Source organism: Nicotiana tomentosiformis, chromosome 8 (genome assembly GCF_000390325.3).
Source record: "Nicotiana tomentosiformis chromosome 8, ASM39032v3, whole genome shotgun sequence".
NCBI classification, from domain to species: Eukaryota; Viridiplantae; Streptophyta; class Magnoliopsida; order Solanales; family Solanaceae; genus Nicotiana; species Nicotiana tomentosiformis.
The window spans coordinates 122,397,786-122,420,114 of NC_090819.1; the positions used below are offsets into that span (position 1 = coordinate 122,397,786).

A 22,329-nucleotide genomic window follows, 5' to 3' on the forward strand; every position below is an offset into this window, starting at 1 on the left:
ATAGGGTTGTTATAAAGGAGTCCAATCACGTCAAGAACAGCATAAGTCTTTACTAACATGTCAGATCATAAGTCACATTTTGACTACATTAATTACCTTTGTGTTTGACATGTATTTTCCAGATCCCTCGTTAGCCCTTTTCCTTTTCTTTTTGTCATTGTTGAGCTCCAGTAATAAGATTGACCTAATTAAAACATGTATTAAATAACAAATAAGATTGATCAAATTATTAAAAGGAATTGATATTCACTCAAAATGTAGCCCGTAGGCAATTTAAAGGAAAATTCGCTCCAACTCTAATTCTATCTTCCACTGTCGGCAAGAGAGTGCGATGTTAAGCAAATGATTCGAAGAAGCTCTTATGGTTCTACCTATGTATTTTTTAAAAAAATCTTGGAGGTCTTTCCTCTTTTTTTCTTTCTTTTTTTTTTTTTTTTAAAAAAATTATTATTATTTACACATGGTGCCATGAAAATAGATTTTGAGCATAATCAATCGTAAAATATGAAATGAGAATTGCCAAATATTATTTTAGATTTGAGTCCAACAGTCTTCTACGCCTAAAGCTGGACAATTGGAGTATGGAAAATATCAAAGATGGAGCCAAAATTTTTACTTTATAGGTTTTGGACTATAATATATTATTAATTTATTTTGCTTATTGAATTCTGAATATATTATTTGTACATACTAAATGAACTTTTTAACACTGTCGAACCCGTAACTACAGTGTGGTTCAGCCCCTTAATAACACAACATGGTGTCCAACACCGAGAAACACAATAAAAAGCATGAGTTTAACACATGTAGCATATGAAAAAATGGACATGTTTAGAAAATGAATATTAGACCTAACTCAATTAATAGTTAACTAACTCGTGCCAAAGAATTACCCAAAATCATACGAGAGATAACAGTCCAATCTCTCGATCAATACAATATAAAAAATGATGATGTCCAAATCAGCTTGCGCACACCTCAACTATACACATTCTTAGGAGGTCTAAATAATGGGCCCTTTGCTGATTGAGAAATTAAAAGGAGGAGGGGGACATGGGGAGGCCGCCAATATCTTCAAAATTGTTGTGAAGGGATCACCTGCATGTTCTCTTGACACAACTACGTTCATCTCCCTACAAAACCTGCATTTAATGCATTTCATTGCCCTTTTCCACACTACATATATCCCCAGTATGATTCATTGCCAATCCCACAACCCTAGCTACCATTACAAAGTTACAACTATTCTCTCTCAAATCTGATAAATACCCTATTCATAAGCTCTCGCAAAGAACGAAAAAGAGGGGGAAAAAATTGTCAATATGTCTAAGTTTCTTGTTTATCTTTTGGTTTGTCTTTCTCTCCATGCATGCAGTGCTAGATCACTTGCAACAACTATTGATGAAGAAAACAGAATACAGCTCTTTGCCAAGGTTTGCTTTACAAATATTTCTTTTTTTATTTTCTTGTTTGAAGCTTATATATATTATCTCTTTCTTTTGGTGTGGAGATTAGGTAAGTTAAGAAAATTGATTTGACTATAATTTACTTTTTGTTTGCAGGATGTAACATTTTTGACAAGGGACACATTTAAAACAGAAGGAAGAATCACGTCTGAAAATAATGGAAGTGGAAGTCGGGATGATGCAAAACTTATGTGGAAAAAGAGATCAAATGTCTCACGAAAGGAAGATGGAGAAGAAATTAAAGGTATTGGATAAGATTAGCTAGTTCATTAATTTGCACCACGTTAAATATTTCCATTCTTGTTGAAACCTATCAATTTTCATAGTTTCTAGTGTTCCGTTTGAGTTTCTTCTTTCTATGCAAAAACATCCACACATTTTAAAATATGTAGCATTATAGTTCTTCCTTTGTAACTTAACTAAACTATCCTTGCTTGGATATTTTAGAACTCAATTTCACACTTTTCCATGTTAAGAGTGACAATATTTTCAACAAGTTATAAATAGAGACGTTGAGAAGGAAGAAAGAGAAAAGAACTCATTGCTTCCGTTTCGAAGTGATCATGAATGCACTTCTTTATTTTCCTACTTCTAACCCTTTAACTTTTATAAATGACGAAATATGTGGTGTGACTTATAACAGGAAACAAAGTCATGACAATTCAAGAAGGAGCTCAAGTAAAGGTAAAGCTCTAACTGTCTCTTTATATATATATATATATATATACACACACGATATAATTGGTGTTTATGCCACTGAAAATATATTAGTATGACAGAGTATACCTTGAAGGAATCAAGTGTTAGACTCAAATACTATGAGAAAGAGTAAAATTTTCTTGTAACCCAAGAATTACTTAATCATTAGGAAGAATAAAACTATTTAAAATTCAGCTGATTTTACATCTTGTAATATATCGCATATTGATCTTTTTAGCTATTAATAACAATCCCGTCTTTCAATATTGTGTATTGACATGCACAAAGTCAAGAGCAATAAGTATCCAATCTCTACGCTTGTAAACAGACCATCTTTTATATTAAGTATTTCACTTATATACTACATAGTATTTCACTTTATTTTTTAAGTTATTAATCTCACTTTTTATAGACGGTTACGTATAATTATCTTTTAAGTGAGTTCATAGTATAAAAGTTACACGAGTTCAAACTCTTCGGTTAAATGTGCATGAATATTTATACAAAAGAAAATGTTTAATTTAGAATTCATATTTGTATGCAGACGTTGTGGAGGCAGTCACGATTTATTCTAGAAACTCCACCATCAGCACAACATGAGGAAGAAGCAGTGAACTCCATTGAAAAAGACCCTGTGGAAGACGTGGTGGTTATGGACTATGCTCAACCCCATCGAAAACCACCCATTCACAACACTAAACACTAGATTTATATATTTATATCTTAGTAGATGAAAAAACATACTTATATGTATTTTGCTTTCTCGTTTATATATATATACGTGAGTCTGTCGGTTTTCAGTTTGTTTTTTTCGCAAATGAAGGAGAATCCTACATAAGAAAGAATACTCGTATATGATACGATATTCCATATATGTACAAATAGAAATTCTAAGAAATGCAAAAGCCCTAGCAAGAAATATCAGTGTTATCGTCACGTGTTACATTAATGCATGGTGATTGAGGTTTTAGGGCATGATGTGGGTGGATATGGTCCCTCATATTATTGTGTTGTTTTAATCAACTGTTGCCTTGAATTAAAAAGTGTATATGTAATAAATATATACTAGTAGAAAAAGAATAGCAGTGAAGTGGAGTGGTGGTCTCTCTGCCGTGAATGTGTTGGTTGGTTTTCTTATTTAATGATGTAGAGTTATGTGTTAGTTTCTGCACTGTCCCTTCTTTGGTCTTTTGCATTTGATATCCAAGAAACCAAATCTATTCTTGTCATTTATCATATGCACAACCATAGGGAGGCAAACAAAGTTGCTATTTGTCACTCTTGTCTTTGAATTTTAGTTCGCAACACTCCAATTTGCGCGCAGCCTTGGGGTTGGAAGAGTGTCATGGTTGAGGTCGAAGATATAGTTTGAATTAATTTCTATTTACTGATAATGTGAAAATACTCAACACGTACGCTTAATATATATTTATGTACGTTTATTGCAGATTGTTGTCTCTTGTTTACTTTTAAGTAATCGTCTAATTTTTTATACACTATTAACATATAAAGCTCTAATCAAGTTCAAATCCTATATCATATGTAATAACCCAAGTCCACTAGTGATATTGTTCGTTCTAAGCCTAGGCTCACACGATTTTAAAACACATCACTTGGGTTTAAGGCTTGTTTACTCAATTATCCAGCATGTCTCCTGTGTTTTATCAATGTGGGATTCACATGGGGTGTCATGAATATATATTTACATAATCAAGTCACTTAAAAAAATTACAAATAACTTCCTAAATTGAGGACTGGTAACCTGAAAAAAAGTAACGAGTAACCTACTACAACACATTAAACTACAGTATAGACTAAAAGTTCTTTGCAATTACAGTTATGTTACTTAAATCCTAATTACCAAAGGTTTAGATGTCGTAAAATAATTATTCTAATTTACAATTCAAACATCAATAAAGAGAGAAGCATTTGCTGTCACTACGGATCGCATTATGCGAAACAAGGAGGGGAAAAGTAATTTAAAATGCACCTAATAAATTCCATTTGTAAGAACCTGAGCGCAGGACAACTTATATCATGACGTTTAAACCGATCATTGATCCATTTGGTCGAGATGATAATTCAGGTGCAATGGGACCTAACTATTTGACGGACTACAATCATTTTGTGAACCTGGAAATCAATTTTGGAGCAAAAATCAAAGAGAAGCACTGTGTATGGATTGTGTAGGTCTCGAGGAGAAAAATGCATGTGACAGTACCCGTCTTTTTCCCTCTTTGAGTCTGACTTTGTCTGAATGGAGACCTTTAACCACTGCTACAGTTGACAATGAATGGATTCAAAAAATTGATGAACTCTGATGTCCTGATCCCCATTTTAAGATCAATCTCGCCACCTCCGAACCAGAAGAAGTCAGGATTGAGCTTGGTGATTGCTTCATCCAAAATCACCTGTTAAAATTAGTAAGAATTAGTACAAGATATAGTAGAAAAGCACTATTTTCCACAATAGTTGGGACTTTCCACTGCAACAGAAAGTATAACGCGAACCTCAGGTATCGGGTGAATAATTACAAGTTTGAGTAGTAAGAAATTGATGTTCGGCTTAAACCGTGGATGTCTATGGCTGAAGAATTTAATAACGTACTAGCAAGAGAATCATCAATAAAGTACTTCGCCTATCACTTTAAAGATTACGTTTAGCTACTATAGATAACTCTTTAGTTTAGCAAGTTTCAGTGGCCTTTGCTCGTCTGCCTACTAGTTGCAAAAAGTAAGCTTCTCTATGTAATTTAATTATAGGCAAAAGAGTAGTAATGTTCTACAAAGGGGTCTAAAACTTCAAGGAAGTGGCCTCTAATCTGAGCTAATGAAGAAGTGAGAAAAACTGGCAGGCTGCATTTCTAGATCAACAACATTGACAGATACAGATTTTAGGAACAGTGAGAAGCTGGCACAATGAATAGCATAGAGTCCATTAATAAAAAAGAATGATGGAGAGTAAAACACATACCAATTAGTCCACTTCCCATCTAAATGTGGTAGACCGGGGACCCGTCAGCATATATCACATATTATTAGCAATTGGTGTAAGCAAGAGAGTGACAGGAATCAAGACACAGGCAACTAGATCTCAGGGCCCAATTTGTTCAAGCTACAGCAAACAGCAGTGTACAAGAAGGCTGCACTACCTAATACACATTGATGTAATGCACATGAGTGCAGGAGGCAAGAGAGACAGATGTTTTGTGGTTTAACCAACAATACTTTAGAGGAATCAATGATTACAACAGGAGTGTTCCAGTCAAGTTAATATCTTCATTAGTGTGATTATCCACCTAATCCTGGATTTCATTAGAAGCAGCTCAGAAGTAGCTGATATGGAAATTAGGTACCATTAGCTGCAGCATTAGAGAATGTCATCACAAATATTGGCATTCATTAGAAGCAGCTCAGAAACTAGCTGATATGGCATTAGCTACATCAGCTGCAGCATTAGAGAAAGTAATGAGTGTGATGAGCTGCACAACATTTCAATAACTAAAGTGGAGAGTGACATGGGAACAGTTCATATGTTAACTGTAAACAGAAGAATACTGGGGAACATTATGACAATTTCGGTGAAAGAACAAAGAGACTGAGTACCGGTATGTTGGTTCTCATGCCAATACATGTGACTGCATTGTGTTCATAACCAGTCAGCTTTACTGATGTCTCCTCAGTAGCCAGTCTCACTGCAAAAAACATCCAGTGGCTAACATTATTCTATATGAAGTACTCAAACATAATGCAGACACCACAGAAGACATTACACCTCATAAAGTTGGAGCATCAAACTCTATTTGTTCCCAGTAAAGACATGGTTATAGCAAGTCAGTAATTAAAAGATATATGAATGAAGAGGAAGAATGCACAAAATAAGTCCATCATCATAACCTCCGTTGTTTGCTCAACGTTCCCTGAGCAAAAAGTATGCTTTTCAATAGTCATTCTTGTTGTAGTATAGCAATGTATCCAAATGCCAAATACAGTTAAAACAGTCACTGCGCCTCTCAATGATTTACTTCAGAGTTTCTCAAAGAGAGTTACTGACATGAGTTCAAGGAACTTTATGAATCCAGCAAGTTAAAGTAAACCATTTATGTAAAGAAGCACAATCAAATCTTTCCAGCGTGAGATTCTTTTGGCCATCCAGACATTAGAATAACAATTTGTTCCTGAACTTCATGCTGCCAGACACCCCTTCTAACATATTTAGGGGCCTGCTGACACCATTAACAATGTCAAACTTAAATAATGGCCTGCTGTTCTAGCTTGGCATCACAAAATTAAGAGTAGCATTAGCGAGAAGTTAGTCTACTGCAGTAAATTAGATAGTAGACCTGCTATCCTTACTCCGGGTCCATTCCTACTCATGAGTTGCACTAAACATATTAGATTAACACCACTCCAACTACCATTCATTGGGTTCCCTAACGCACTAAAGCAAAAACAAAAATGCATCCAAGATCAAGTAATGCCCAAATAATTGCTATGGTCCTACCCCACAAAAGAAAGAAGTGTGTCACGAGTACACTCAAATGTATCCGATTTTCTTTTCATTTTGACCATTAAATAGGTGGAAAAGGGACCTCGTTCAGGACGCATCTCTCAGTCTGTCTCTTGATATGCAAGGTCAACGTTTAATTTGTAAAGTTTCTAAAGATTGTAACTAAATTGAGAAAGAGAAAAGGTTAGAATTTTTATTACTCAAACAAGAGCAGAACACTCAGTTTTGCAATATATGCATCCTCATATAAATATCGATAATTTTGCTTATGTATGGGTCGATAATCTATACAGCTAAAATGTACTTTTCTGGGAAGTCTATTCTTGGTACAATCAAAATAAAACAGTTCTCATTGATCTATCTACAAAAGAATAACAGTCTTTGTTCAATAACTTCATACACAGTTACGATTATCCGAAGTTGTATGCTAATCCAATTCAGTTTTCTGATTACCTTAAGTATTAGACCAAATGCATGTTTTTGTAATATAGAGATATAACTTACAGTTGAACTTTTTCTTGGCTATCTTGCCATCGTTGAGATTGTACAGAAAATTCTTTACAGCCTCAGCATTAAATCGAGCAGCATACTGTTAATCAAAATAGTTAACATTATGTAGTATTTGGAATAGTGTTCCTAGATCTTGAACAAAAGTTGCAGATAGTTACCTGTACAACGACGACGTAGTATTTTGAGTTGTTACGATCACTACAATCAGTAATATTGGATGCGGCTTGAGTATTTACCTGCATTATTAATTTATAAAGATTTCGACATGGATTGAAGACAAAGAGTATCAGAGACTATGAATGGATTCAAAGTTAAGGAGGCTCAATATCCTACAATTTTCACCATCAAAATTGCAGATTTAGATGACACCAAGTATCAGTCTATGCAGATACAAAATCATTTAGATTAAGATAACTGTAGTTGTGTTTGACATGTCTCAATAGAAGCACGGTTGAATGATACAAACCAAATCTTATAGTAGTAAAAAACAATGAAGTATCTTCCTTTTTGTTATTTGTTTTTTTAAAATGAGTTAGAAGATATAGAGGCAGAACTATCTCAATGATCACCAAGGGTTGTTTCTTCACTGCTACTTTAGAAAGCTTCATATACATATTTGATTCAAAAACTTAATATAGCTCAAGGCAACACAGTAACTTTTTACCCCTTTTTTACATTTTCCCTATCCCAACTCACATCATCTAAAAAATTCGTCTTTCATAATCCAAAAAGGCTAAATTTCGTCCAGTAAGTTGCATTTATACAATGCTATATATAGCAATACAACGCTTGTACTAAAATGCAAGCAACCTTCTGCTGCTTATCCAAAGTGAGAAAACAAGTTTCACATTTTTCTCACATGAATTGTACAACTACGCATTGACTGATTTAAAAACATAGGTACAATTACGAGTTAATTATCCGATAAAATAATACACGAATTGCGAAAAGAGAAGGTACCAGAACAATGCTTTTGCAGAGATGTTGAATGGATGAGGCACTGACAATGTCACGACGAGCTTCGAGCGGCAAATCATAGTAATCAGAGGGGACGCGTTTGAAGCTGAAATCGACGACGCCGTTAGCGCGAAGAATGCCGGAAAGGCGATCTTCGGTTGTGGTGGAAGTTGATAGAGAGAGGTTTTGAGAGAAATGTTGAGAGAGAAGAGAAGATTCGAGGTTCGATAGGCGTTTGAGGAGTCGAGTCTGGACTCTCTCCAGCTTTGCCAATGCGTCCATGGCTCTATCGAAGCTCCAGAGAAGCTGCGTTTCGGCGAAGTTTTAGCTCACGGTCCACTTTAACAAGTCTGATTCTATGAACGGCTGTAATTAGAATCTCCGAGAATTGGTGTTAATTACACGCTTTTTAGTTTTTGTTTCTATTTTATTTATTTTCTTTTTAATTTTTATTTCTATTATTTTACTTTTTAAATCTTATTTTTATTTTTTAATTTCTTTGTACATTATTTATTTTTTATTTCTCTATCTTTACTTCTTGTGATTCCACGTAATTGCTTATATTTTATTTATTTTATTTATTTTATTATTTTATTTTTTGAAACTACACCTCATAATATTAGAGTCACTAACAAATTTGGCATATAATGAGTGATTCAATTAAAGTGGAATTTCGTTGTTGAATGTGGTTATAAGCTTATTATCTTTCCTAATCTTAAGTTGTAGTGGAACTTACAATTATTATGTCGGAATTTGACATATGTTAAACTATTTTATTTTTTTTGAATTTTGATATTATATTATATTCATGGTTCCAATTTACTTATTTTAGCAATATTGGCTCACATTGCATGTTGTTCATTTTTTAGTTAGAATTGATAGATTAGTTTTGTCAAACATTTCATTAATGTTTGACATCATATTTATAAATATTAATTTATTTTATCAAATATGAATTCCATGATGTTCTTACAAAACATATATTTTTAGTTTTTGTAAGTATCTAAATTAAATATTATTAATTTGGAATATATATATATAAATTATTTTTACAATATTAGTTATAAATATATGATTACTAATTAATGTATATTCACAAAAAATATATCTCTTAAATACCAAATATAATATCATTTATACTTATAAACATTTATAGGCATACATTTATTATATTACCTTTTAAGTTTTGATAATTACTGTATTTAAAATTTAATCTAACTGTGTAATTACACTTGTGCAACCAAACAGTAAATTTGTAATTACACTGTAATTAAACTAAGACAAACAAATAGGTCGTCGTAATTACACAACTGTATAATTACTAGGCTGTGTAATTACTACTCTAGTAATTACACCAAATCCAATTACCCGATGGCTTTCCAAATAGATTCTAAAGCAAACGTTCTTCCGTTTATGCAAAATGTTGTTTTAGTCCGTCAAGTATAACTTAATTCGAAATTAGTCCCACGTTATTTTGTTAGTAGTACTTGACATCTCACATTAACCTATCACCAAAACTTAGTACTCCCCTGTCCTAATTTATATGTCAACTTTCATTTCTGGAGATTTAAACTAGGTAAACTTTGACCAATATTTAAATTATATTTATCATCATATTTGACATGAGAAAAATTACAACTTATAGTACTTTTAATATAGTTTTTTAAATATCAAAATTTTACTTTTAAAATATTGAGCTGATCAAATCTAATTTAGCTTCAAAATTTAGTCCAATTAACTATCGAAAAATAAAAAGTACTACATAAATTAAGACGGAGAAAATATTATATTCTAAACGAATGTCATTGGAAGGTAGCTTCATGTTATAAGCTTTTAGTATTCAATTTGTATAAAATGACTTAACTTATCATATCAGTGTCCAAAAGAGAGTTCTGTAACCCAAATGGTTCCTCTAATTAGGAAATATGCTTAATTTTGCCCAAATTTTATTATTCGAACCCATTTGATCCTTTAAGTTTGAAATAATTGAACATTTTTGTCTTATGACGGAAATCTCAGTAGATGCCTATAAAATTAACCGAGCCATCCAGCGTGCAAAGCTCGTTAGTAGGAAAAATTAAGTTACCAACAAAGCTTCATTCTGTCACTTATTTAATTATATAAGTTATCTTATGTGTAATTAATTCATTGATTTAGGAACCTAAGCGATTGTCACATCTACTAATTATTGTTTTCTTTCTTACAGTCAGGGGTGTTCATAAAAACCCGAAAAACCGAACCAAACCGAAAATCGAACCAAACCAACAAAAAAAGAAGAAGATATTTTTAGGTTTGGTTTGGTTTGGTTTTGGTTTTGAATTTTAAAAACCGATCTTATTTGGTTTGAGTTTGGTTTTAATCAAAAAATAACCGAAAAAAACGAATCAACCCAACTATAAAAGTAGCTATTTAAATTTATTATTATATATGTATATTTTTATATAAAATTTATAAAATTTTATGGTACATATTAGTCATTTGTATTTTTAGTCTAGTTCTTTGCTATTATATTAATCTAATTCAATGCCTTTACATTCTAGTTTGATTGGTAGTTTTCTTTTGCTAAGTACAAAAATTTATTTAATGTTAAAAATAATCAATTTTTAACTGAGTACTTAAATTATTCATCACTATTTGATTTAATTATCATCAATATATCTCGGTAAATGATAGATTTCTCAAAGAGCAATTGATTTGATAGTGTTACATTAAAAATGTGGTCGCCGGAATATGCGTTTGGTAGTGTGTCTCATATTTAAGAAAACCCCCGATAAATAATCGAAAAAACCAAAAAAATCGAATCGATAAAATACCGACTTAATTGGTTTGATTTGATTCAAATATTTAAAAAAATGACTTACTTAGTTTGGTTTCTTTTTAAGAAAAAATCGACTCCGAACAATATCCCTAATTACAGTCACGTGGATCCAACTACGTGCTATCAAGAAGTCGGTGCAAAATATACTCCCGTTTAGGAAAGTATGAAAAACTCCAACAGAAAAATGTAACAAAACGCGAGTACCTAGGATCTTTGTGTATTTGATAATTGATACATTTTATATCTTTAACAGTATAGGTCAGTTTTGGAACCAAAAATTTATACAAGCAGATTAAAAAAAAAAAAATGTCATAGTTGGGATTTAAGCCTATAACCTAAAGCAACTTTTAAACGCTCTTCCACACAATACATGAATGTTTCTTTATGCCACGGGAATTTAATAGCTCACATATAAGAATAAATAAAAAAATTTACCCTATTTATATAGTATAATTTTCAGCCACTGATATACATATACATATATTCCAGTTCTGGAATCACATCTGGATTCGGTCCACCCGGACGGCCGGTAGCGGATTTTAGAGTGCGAGAACATACGAGATGTATCAAATGTTAGATATGTTATTTTTATGTGAAAGAACATAAATTTCAAATTCAAAAATTTCAAACAAAAAGTTAAATAGCTCAAGTGTCTCTCTATATACCCATTTAGGTGCATGTACGCAGAGGCGGGTCTAGAATTTTTATAACATGAGTGCACCACTAAAGAAAGAAGGGGAAAAAGTAGTAAGTGAGAATTGATCCCTGCTCCTTTAGGTGAATAACTCAACATTCAATCAAGTGCATCATTTAGCTGTTCTGGAGCATGGGTGCCGCCATATAATATTAGATCAATTTTGAAAAAATATGTACATAAAATATCTAGTTTGGCGGAGAGACCATGGGTTCACGGTCCCCATAAATTAGGCTTAGATACGCCCCTGCACGTACCGCGGAAAAAAAAAGTGCACGTACCCTTCATGTGATGTTTGGTGTAATGACAAATTATTCAAAGATTAGGAATATATGAATTGTAATGCAAAAATTAATGCATTGTTATGAAACAATAAAAGAGGAAGAAGAGTATTGCATAGAGAAGTAGAGAGAAAATTCTTATTGATTTGGGATGAATTACAATGGAACAGATACCCTCTATTTATAGAGAAAAAGTGACTTAGCCACCAAGTAACAAACCTTAAAATCTCTCTAAAATATAGACATTCACCTTAAATATAATTCTATTTATAACACTCCCCCTTGAATGTCTATTCAACAGATAATGTGTCTCGTTAAACCTTAACTAAAATAAAACTCAGTGGGAAAAAAGTTCTAGAGAAAAGAGTACAACGTGTTTTGGTTGCCTCATTAAGAACCTTGCAAGAAAAACCTAGTGGGACAAAATCTTATAAGGAAAAAAAAGTACAAAGCGTATTAACTTCCCCTGATGAGAGCATCAATTCACATCCTCGAGCCTTCACATTCCAATCATGTTCATCATCTTCAAAAGATCATTGGTAGAGATTTGATAAACAAATCAGCCATATTAACTTGAATGAATAAGTTGCACCTTGAAATCATCATTCTTGATAAATATGTAATGTCTTCATATAATGTCGTGGAATGATCTTTTCAATATCTCTATAAAGGTAAAAATTTTTGCTATCACATTATCATGCTTATAGTTATAGCAAGATACATATGTGCACAAATTGCATTTAGGATGTGGTACTTCAGGACATAGAATTGTATATGCTTTAAGCGATTTAAATCTTTCAGAGATTGTCATATAAGCCATATAAATAGAGTTTAGATGCATATCAAATTTTCATGGCATGCTAGATATATAAGATAGATAAAAGTGATTGCACACTCTATTGACTTTATACTTTCAGGTGTTTGAATTACATGTCCAAAACTATATGTCCTTCATATGGAACCATTTCTATTCGAATTGTGTCACTTTCATTTGGCCAATAATTTTGTGTTTGTATTCGACAAACTTAAGATCTTCATCTATACTTAGCGCTATCATAGATGTAGTCGACGAACATCTTACATCGGTTCCAATCTCTTTTTTTTCATAAAGACATAACATAGAAATCTCTCAATTTATATTTTCAGACACCTGAACCTCTCCAAAGATTTTATGAAGTGTTATGTCATGTGATCTTTTAGATCACTTGCCTTCTTATTATGATCATTTGCTCATCTTCTTTATCAAGAATTTTATTTGAAACCGGTTTGTCTATACGCTTTAAACGTACCATAGATTTTGTCCTTCTAGGACTTATTCTAATAGGAGCATTTACAGTGAAATATAGTTACTCTCTTTGGGTCAGCAAATGCGTTTGGCATGCTTTGCATTGCAGATGAATTATCTTTTTATGAATTTCAAGTTAATATTATCTTATTCGAGCATCTAGATATACAAATGATAATTCATTCCATGTAACTTTTTCTCAACTATCTATCATATCTCCCCCTCATGTTAGAAAAACTAATTTGCTTCCTCAACTTTGGAAATCCATCTTTATGCGTTATGGTGTTAATCAAAATATACACCGCACATCAATAATAATAAGATGAAATTATTTGGTTCATGACCCTTGATCTCGTCCAAATCATACCTCAAAACAAGGGTATGAAACGGTCGATTGCAATAATAGTAACCTAACAAAGAGTCGAGATCGAATCCACATAGAGTTTCTATGAGAGTTAGGAGTATATATTCTAATACGTGAGTTTGAACTATCTTAATTTACACTTCTACAAATTGGTTTTATTTCTATTTCTATTTCTATTTTTTTTTAAACTAAGATTGCAAAGTTAAGAAATAAAACTAAGATAATTGTTTTTGTTGTTTTTCAAGTTTACAAAAAGCCTAGGGCTCAAACTATCACCTAGGTGTTTGCCTAATGGGATATAAACCTTAATGCTTGTTTTGTTGATCGTGGTGTCTTATAGCTATCAACTCTCAATTACCCACTCAATACCTCTCGGTCAAAGATTGATTTTGCCCAATTTGGCTTTCTCAAGTCCAAATGGGTATTGCACAAAACGGTTGATAAAAGCTCAAGTCGGGTTATTACTATCTCTAGGTTGAACCCTTTAATTGGGTTAATCAATCTCTCGATTGATCCAATTTCTTGTTAGCCAAGTTTTTCTAGACTAAGTCTCTTTTTCTCAAGTAGAGACTAAGTCAAATAAACATGAATTATTGCTTGCAACAATTAATTCCACAAATTAGAGCATGAACCAGGCTAAATAAGAAACACTCAATCATAAACAAGCACTAAATTAAATACCCATAAGGTTTACACACTAAGGTTGGGTCACAACCCTAGTAAAACTCTAGCTACTCATGCTTGAAATTGAAGAAATAGAAGAAGAAATACTAATTAAACTCATATTGTAAAGTCAAAATGATAAAATCTATGTTAAAATATCCCAAAATATAGAAAACTACTAAAAGAAGCAAAGAAGAACGGCTATAGGACTTGCTGATGTCAAAAAGTTGACCTAATTTTGTGAAACTCGTCCATTTATACAAGGCTGAAAATTTCGGACAAAAATGCCTTTCGGGAGGTTCTGCCGCCGCACAATTCCATGTGCGGTCCGCATAAGTCTTCATCTTGCAGGAGTTGCGATTCTACGGCCGTATAATTCTCCACTGCAGTCGCAAGGCATTATTTTTGCGGTCCGCAGATTTATCACTATGGCCGCAACCTAGTCTTCTGCGGCCGCACAATTCTTGTGCGGTCCCGAATCTTGAGGGACTTGGACTTTGAAAATTTGCACACCCTCTGAAGTTCATCTCCAATGCTTTATTTGCGGCTGCACAATTTTTGTGCGGTCCGCAGTTTGCTAGGAAACCTGTTGGGGTTTTCTTCATTGTTTGCAGCCGCAGATGAAATCCTCCGGTCCGCACTTTGCAAGCCCTTATGCCTTTTGTTGCCTTGTGTTTTGATTACTCCTTGTTGATTCGGATTTCATCTCGGGAGTCCAACTTCCAACATTTCCTGCAATTTTTCATGAGTTTCTGGAACACAATTAAATGCTTTTACACTAAAACAAAAGCTGAAAGGCGCTAATAAGCAGTCAAAATCTCCACTTATCAACTCTCCCAAACTTAAGTTTTTGCTTGTCCTCAAGCAAATAAAATAGTTTCCACCTCCACAAGTTAAGGGCCATTCCAGCCAATCAAGAGTGAGCCATTCACACATCAATTGGGACCAACAATTACCCACACTACTTATGTTTTATCAACAAGGCGGCCAGTTAAACTTTAATGCATATATAGTTCTAACGTGACACTTGAGCATCAAGAGTTGACTTTATTCATCAAGGAAGCTCGCTCTTTCATGTAGGTAATTGTGGATCCCAAACTCCTCCCCTTCTACTCTCCATTTTCTTAGCTCACTTAAGAATTTTAGCACTCAATCCAAAGATTTGTGAAAGGTTCATTCATCTCTCTCAAGAGAATATCGCAAGTACGGCTTCAAGTACCATAGACTTTCCCCTCATGTAGATCGCCTCTAATGTAAGCTCACTCGGCGTGAAATCACGTGGGGATTTTTCAGGATGTAATGAAGGCTTTTGGACCAAGGTTGGATACACTATGTTTGAGTGAGTTCACCATTCCTTAAGCACTCCATTTTTTATTCTCGGCTCATGCTTTGCCAATTCCTTGAAGCACTTTCTTTTCCTTGGGGAACTAGAGAGACTTAACATCACTCTTTCTTGATCATGACATTCATTTTCTCCCTCTTTGATTTCTCCATGCTTTGTATCATTACTCTTCATTGAATCCCTTCAACTTTTCCACTTATTCACTTTCTTTTTGTATTTTTCTTTTTGTTCTTTCCTTTTCTTGCCTCTCATCACTTCTTTTCTCTTTTTTTATTCTTTGATACCTCTTTCAAGTTCCTCGTCTCTCCCCCAAACTTACGTTTTTAGCCAATTGTCTCACAAGAGTGTTAAGGAAAGCTTGGGTGCCAAGAGAGGGTCATGACAAAACGGGAGGCTTGTAACATGGTTATCAAATGAGAAAGGCTCGAGGCTCAAATAGGTTGACTAGGGATAACAACATTGGTAGGCAATAGAAAAATTTAAGCGGGTCAAGGAAAGCTTACAATCACTTCTCAAGCCAAGCAAAACTTAAAATTTTAGCCTTAAACACATTCGGGGCAAGTTCTAGACCATTCGCACGGGTGCTTAGACTAGCAACAAAAATACCTCACCCATCACGCAACTGGATTGTTAAAGAGGATAGAGTCAAGGGCCTACAACGACCATACTCAAGATTGAAAATCATCATGGCTCGATTAAACCACTCAATGATTACCTAAGTCAATACAAGAGTCACAAAGTCACTAACTAGAGCTATTTCTTTCCAAAAACCTTATTTTTTACCATAAGCACGTAGTTAAGTGTGTTGATGCCAAGTGAAGCATGTTTGACTCTTCGAGCATGACTTAATTAGGTCTTTTTATTAATTACTACTACTATTATTACCTAAACACCAAAAACGGACTCAGTCCCTTAAGAAGGTTGTCACGCCATCCATTGTTGGGAAGAGTCATCCGGTTCACACAAAAACTACCTTTGGAAAGAACCGTGGCATTAAGAAAACCAAAGTCTTATTATCCACTAAAACATAAAAAGAAGCAACTAATCGAAAAGAGGCTACTGAATCAAAAAGAAGCTACTAAATTAAATATTAACTAGTAAGAGAACCAAACATAAAGAAGCTACAAAGAAAAATTATTGAAAGCAATACGAATATACACAATGAGAGAAGATATATACATAATGAGAGAAGGGAAGAGGGAATATATACATAATAAGGAAAAAGAAGAAAATACTGTCAGTTATTACAAACTAATTGTCTCAGAATCATCAAATCATATCAAATAAACTCCCCCCTCCCCCCACCCCACCGAATAAAAATAAGCAGTGTCCCCTATATTTAACAAAATAATAGTAAAGGAAGGGTAAGAGTGAAGAAAACTCCCTATGGCTCCCTGGCCATCTATATGTCCACAACAACATCACCAGCCTCAGTCTCTTCCAACTGGATCTCATCGTCCTTAACTCTAGGAGTGACTGGGTTGGTGAATATCTGACGCACTGCCTCAGCAGTGTCAGTAACAGAATCTGGCTCCTCAAACTGGCCAGCTGGTGTTGTAGGTGCTATGGGATCTGGGCCTAGATGGTGTGGGTCAATCAGCATATGAAATAGAATATCTCCGGCTGCCGTAAGCTTGGTAACCTGTCTCTGGAGCTTGTCCACTAACTTCTTTGAGGTCTGGGTCTTTCTCATTTTCTTAACTTCTTTCCCCAGCTCTTCGATCACTGACCCATGATGTCCCAGTGTAGCCATAATAGTGTTCTAGTTGTCTAGGAGCTTCTTCAATGTTTCTTCCACTGTTGGGGGCATCTGAGGTAACGAGATGGAGGACTGTGATGCAACAGTACTGAATATGTGAGATAACTTTGTGGTTCCTGTCTGCATCCAGTTGTAGAGACTCGCCAATATTTGGGAGACTTACAACGCAGAGAGTGAAGCACTAGGCATCGGCGCCGGCTTCAAAGCCAAGGTGGAACCTGTGACAGGGATTGCTGTAGGCACTGAGGCTGGAGGTGGAGGCATAGCTGCTGCACTAGCTGAAGGCTCGGCTGAAGTGGATGACATGTCAATTGCCTCTGCAGCTACTACCGATGGATCATCAGACTGGCCTGTAGTAGTAGTCGGCTGACCCTTTCTCTTAGGGTTGTGTACATCCATCAATGAGTACCATGAAAAGGTCTTCTTCGCCCGCACCTTTCGTATCAAAATCTCTCGGCTCCACCCTCGCATCCGTAAGATACTCAGTAATGGTGTTGGGATACGGATATGATGTGTCAGCCTGCCTGGAGGCCACAGAGATGTTGGCCAACATCACGACACCCACATTGATCGGGTACCCGGCCATGATGGAGGCGACTAGAACTGTCCGCGGGATCGAAAGATTTGTCTCATTCAGACACGGGTCTAGTTGGCTGTATACAAAGGTCTGCCATCCCTTTGCCTAAAAACTCAAAGTGTTTCCGTCAATATCTACACGATCCATGGTGGTGGTGCCCCAGGAGCTGCTAGAATTTTAGCTAGCCACGGGGAAGCTTCATCCCCAAGTGCCAACTTCTCCAAATACTCTGTTGGCTCGACATCATCAAATCCCAAGTAGGTGTTCAATATGTGATGGTCAAAACGCACTTTGAGGTTCCTCACTTTAGTTACCTTTGTCCCTTTCTTAATATGCGCCACATTGGCGTAGAACTCCCGGACAAGGTATTTCTTTGCATCCACCACGCTCTGGGTGAAACACATCCATCCCTTGTGCTCTCGGAATTGCCTCAAGACTGCAGGGTTGTACTTTTCTAGATCTTTCAATTGGAACTGTCGCTCAAGAGTGAGCGACCTCACCGGCCACAACCTACAGAAGCTAGAGAAGGTAGTCAAACTGACAAACCTGTCCTCCCACACCTCTTTATTCTTCGACCCCTCAAGGCCGGCAACTGTGGTATCTCCCCCTTGGCCATCGTCTGGATGTCCTGAACTGAAGTCTTTAGTGCCTGGGGGGGCAGGTGTAGTGGAAGGCTCTGAAGCCTGACTAGCACTCTCCGAACCCTCGGAGGTGCTATGTGATGAAGACGGCTCATCCCTGAGCTGATATCTCCCTGGTGGCCTTGATTGGACAGCTAGTTGCTCATGTACAGAGGCTGAGTTGCCCTCTGATGCTTCCCGAGATGGGGCATAAGAACTAGTCTCGGAAAGGTCTATACCTCTCCCTCTTCCAGCTGCTGTCTTCTTTCTAACTTCAAGTTGTTTGACACTAGGCAAGGGTATCTTCCCTCATTGCCGGTAAGGGTCACCCCTTCCTTTTGAAGTGTTACCTCGTCCTCTAGATCGAACCACGTTCAGTACCTAACAAAGGCAATTGTTATTTGTAATTCAATTTAGACAAAGAAAGAATGCTAGAACACACCAAAGATTGCAGTGAAAAACATTGTAGAAACATGATTGCAGGGTAGGGATGTGCGGTCCGCAGAATTATCATTGCGGCTGCAGAATAGGCATTGCGAACCGCACATTTTTCCAGTGCGGCCGCAGAACTGGGTTGCGGCCCACACAATTTGCTTTGCGGCCGCACTTGAGATATCACCAAAATGCCAACTCTCTGATGACAGAGAATTGGTTGTTTTGCGGCCGCAATTAGGTTTCTGCTGTCCGCACAATTTGCTTTGCGGCCGCACTTGAGAGTCACCAAATTGACAACTCTCTGATCACAGGGATTACGTTGTTCTGCGGCCGCAATGGGATTTCTGCGATCCGCACATTTTTCATTGCGGTCGCAAAACCATGCCTTACTATAGTGCCCTAATCTTTAATTTTTGCGGACCGCACAATTTCTTATGCGGCCGCAGATTCCAAAAATTATGAGCAGTAGGTCGTATTTCACCTAGGGCTTCAAATATTTGCACAATTTTGACATGGAAACAACATCTAAGCATGAAAGTCAATTTACCCATTCCACTTAGAGCATTTACTAGGATACCCACTACATATTTATCCCACATGGTTATTCAAATATATTCAATCAGACAAATGGTCCAAAATTTCACTAAAAATCTAAAAATTAAAAGAAATTAATCAAGATGAGGATCCATACCAAATATGAATTTGTGCAAGATATGAGTGATCAACAGTTGTTAGGCTTGTGAGAAGCTAATTTAATACGAAATTTCAAATTATGCACTTTGTGAGCTTAAAGAGAGAAAAAGGAAACAATGCCCTAGCTTCTGCTATATATAGTCAACGGGTTCTGCAAGGGAAAAGAGCTTGAGTGCAGCCGCACAATTCCCATTGTAGTCCGCACTCTGTTACCTGAGGGCCCAGTTGCCCTAGAATTTTGCGGTCCCCAGAATTAGTTGTGCGGCCGCAAGTTTTGTTGCGGACCTCAGAATTCGTGTCGCGACCGCAGATCGACCATTTCTCTGACGGACTAACTTCTGAGAGTTGACATTTTCCACCTTCAACTTGTGCAGTCCGCAATGTAATTGTGCGTCCGTAGAGAACCTTTTGCTGTAGCAACCAAAATTATACGGTCCGCACAATAAAACTGTGGTCCGCAATTCTTTTCACATTTAGCCAATTTTCTGGGCACAATTCCTGTAAAGTACACTCATTCCTACGACACACTTCAAATCCAGTTAGCATAAAAATAATACCTATCTACCAAAGAAGAAAAGAAAAGAAAAAGAAACATGTGTTTCATCCCAAGAAGCGCCTTATTTAACGTCGCGGCACGACGCAAATTACCATCATTTGAAATGAATCACCGCCACAACGTGGCCATCATCAACCTTTCCCAAATAGTACTTCACCCGGTGACCATTGACTCGGAATACTTCATTATTTTTGTACTTCAAGTCCAATGCCCCAAAATGTGTCACACCCACAATTTTAAAGGGACCACTCCATTTAGATTTCAGCTTTCCGGGAAACATCCTCAACCGTGAGTTGAATAACAACACAAGATCACCCACCTTGAACTCCTTGTTCCGAATGTATTTGTCATGAAGGTACTTCATCTTCTCTTTGTACATGGACGAATTTGCGTAGGCATGGTACCGGAACTCATCCAATTCATTCAAATGTGCAACCCTCAAGTTAGTGGTTGCATCCCAATCAAGATTCAACCTCTTTAGAGACCACATAGCTTTGTACTCAAATTCCACCGGAAGATGACAATAACACCAACCGGTATGGAGATATTCTGATAGGGGTTTTGAAAGTAGTCTGATAAGACCATAATGCATCATCAAACCTCTTTGACCAATCCGTCCGGTTAACATTACTGTTTTGGACAAAATACTCTTTATCTCTCGGTTGGAGACTTCCACTTGACCGCTAGCTTGTGGATAATAAGGAGTCGTAAATTTATGAGTGACACCATACTTGCTAAGCAAAGTGTCAAAAGCCTTATTGCAAAAAATATGACCCCGCATCGCTTATGATAGCCCGCGGAGTACCAAACCTTGTGAAAATATTCTTCTTCAAGAACGCCACCACACTTCTCGCTTCATTGTTGGGTAGAGCAATAGCCTCAACCCATTTAGACACATAATCAACCGCGACCAAAATGTAGGTGTTTCCACAAGAACTCACAAAGGGCCCCATGAAGTCAATACCCCACACATCAAAGATATCAATCTCCAAAATGGTAGTGAGAGGCATTTTATTTTTCTTCTAGATTCCACCGCCCCGTTGACATTCATTGCATCTTTTCACCACATCACTTGCATCTTTGTAATGAGTGGGCCAATAGAAATCGCAACTTAGCACTTTGGCCGCCGTTCTTGCTCCGCCATGGTGAACACCATAAGGCGAAAAATGGCAAGCCTCAAGAATATCACTTTGCTCTTCTTCCGGTACACATCTTCTAATTACCCCATCCATGCAAATCCGGAAGAGGTATGGCTCATCCCAATAATAATCTTGACAATCCTATTTGAGCTTCTTTCTTCGATTTGAAGAGAACTCATCTAGGAATATTCCACACAAGGAAATTTGCTAGATCCGCGAACCATGGCATCTCCTTCATTAAAATAGCCAAGAGTTGCTCATCGAGGAAGGAGTCATTGATTTCAAGGCCATCATGCGGCCTCCCCTCCTCCTGCAAATGAGACAAGTGGTCCGCCACTTGATTTTCACTCCCTTTTCGATCTTGGATGTCAATATCAAACTCTTGCAACAATAGCACCCATATCACCAACCGAGCTTTTGAATCTTTCTTGCTCATAAGATAGCGAAGTGCCGCATGATCCGTATGAACAATAAACTTTGCACCCATCAAGTACGGGCGGAACTTCTCAATTGCAAACGCAATGGCAAGGAGCTCTTTCTACATAATGGTGTAGTTGACTTGGGAACCATTCATGGTCTTACTAGCATAGTAGATCGAATAAAAAATCTTGTTGATGTGTTGCCCCAAAACATTCCCAACCGCCACATCACTAGCATCGCACAAGAGCTCAAAAGGGATACTCCAATTAGGAGCGGTGATAGTAGGAGTGGTTATCAACTTGAACTTTAGCTATTCAAAGGCTCCTATGCAATCATCATTGAAGTGAAACTTCGCATCTTTCTCTAAGATATTGCACAATGGGTTCACCACTTTAGAGAAATCCTTTACGAAGCGCCGGTAAAATCCTGCGTGACCTAAGAAACTCCGCATGCCTTTCACCGAACTCGGAGGTGGAAGTTTAGAAATTACCTCAATCTTTGACTTGTCGACTTCTACGCCATTCTTTGAGATCTTGTGGACA

At 36.3% G+C, this 22,329-nt stretch overlaps 2 protein-coding genes across 5 annotated transcripts; one reads left to right on the plus strand and one right to left on the minus strand.

Annotated features, from left to right (window-relative positions):
* The first annotated feature begins 1,203 nt into the window (after positions 1 to 1,203).
* LOC104101041 (uncharacterized) lies at positions 1,204 to 3,095 on the plus strand. Its single transcript, XM_009608445.4, has 4 exons — positions 1,204 to 1,433; positions 1,563 to 1,710; positions 2,110 to 2,150; positions 2,710 to 3,095. Exons 1-4 carry the CDS (start codon positions 1,323 to 1,325, stop codon positions 2,869 to 2,871), a joined length of 462 nt encoding a protein of 153 aa, XP_009606740.1. The 5' UTR covers positions 1,204 to 1,322; the 3' UTR covers positions 2,872 to 3,095.
* An 880-nt stretch (positions 3,096 to 3,975) lies between these two features.
* On the minus strand, positions 3,976 to 8,513 carry LOC104101050 (uncharacterized). Of its 4 annotated transcripts, none has more exons than XM_009608460.4 (6): positions 8,145 to 8,511; positions 7,343 to 7,420; positions 7,179 to 7,263; positions 5,771 to 5,859; positions 4,387 to 4,576; positions 3,976 to 4,298 (listed from the first exon to the last, which is right to left on the minus strand). In XM_009608460.4, exons 1-5 carry the CDS (start codon positions 8,421 to 8,423, stop codon positions 4,433 to 4,435), a joined length of 675 nt encoding a protein of 224 aa, XP_009606755.1. In that variant the 5' UTR covers positions 8,424 to 8,511; the 3' UTR covers positions 3,976 to 4,298; positions 4,387 to 4,432. The 4 variants fall into 4 exon arrangements, 2 of the variants coding, with proteins under 2 accessions (XP_009606755.1, XP_009606748.1); XR_687390.4 differs by lacking the exon at positions 3,976 to 4,298 and adding an exon at positions 5,139 to 5,316 and having other exon boundaries at positions 4,334 to 4,576; positions 8,145 to 8,513; XR_001970190.3 differs by lacking the exons at positions 3,976 to 4,298; positions 4,387 to 4,576 and adding exons at positions 4,591 to 5,028; positions 5,139 to 5,316 and having other exon boundaries at positions 8,145 to 8,513.
* Between the last annotated feature and the right edge of the window lie 13,816 nt (positions 8,514 to 22,329).

Bases quoted from the DNA above. Each gene is read 5' to 3' on its own strand.
- LOC104101041 (XM_009608445.4), top strand. From the start codon at position 1,323: ATGTCTAAGTTTCTTGTTTATCTTTTGGTTTGTCTTTCTCTCCATGCA. The intron at 1,434-1,562 runs GTTTGCTTTACA...TTTTGTTTGCAG, and splicing joins GAATACAGCTCTTTGCCAAG to GATGTAACATTTTTGACAAG. The intron at 2,151-2,709 runs GTAAAGCTCTAA...ATTTGTATGCAG, and splicing joins AAGAAGGAGCTCAAGTAAAG to ACGTTGTGGAGGCAGTCACG.
- LOC104101050 (XM_009608460.4), bottom strand. From the start codon at position 8,423: ATGGACGCATTGGCAAAGCTGGAGAGAGTCCAGACTCGACTCCTCAAA. The intron at 7,264-7,342 runs GTAACTATCTGC...TTTGATTAACAG, and splicing joins ACTACGTCGTCGTTGTACAG to TATGCTGCTCGATTTAATGC. The intron at 4,577-5,770 runs GTACTCAGTCTC...TAATTTTAACAG, and splicing joins GCATGAGAACCAACATACCG to GTGATTTTGGATGAAGCAAT.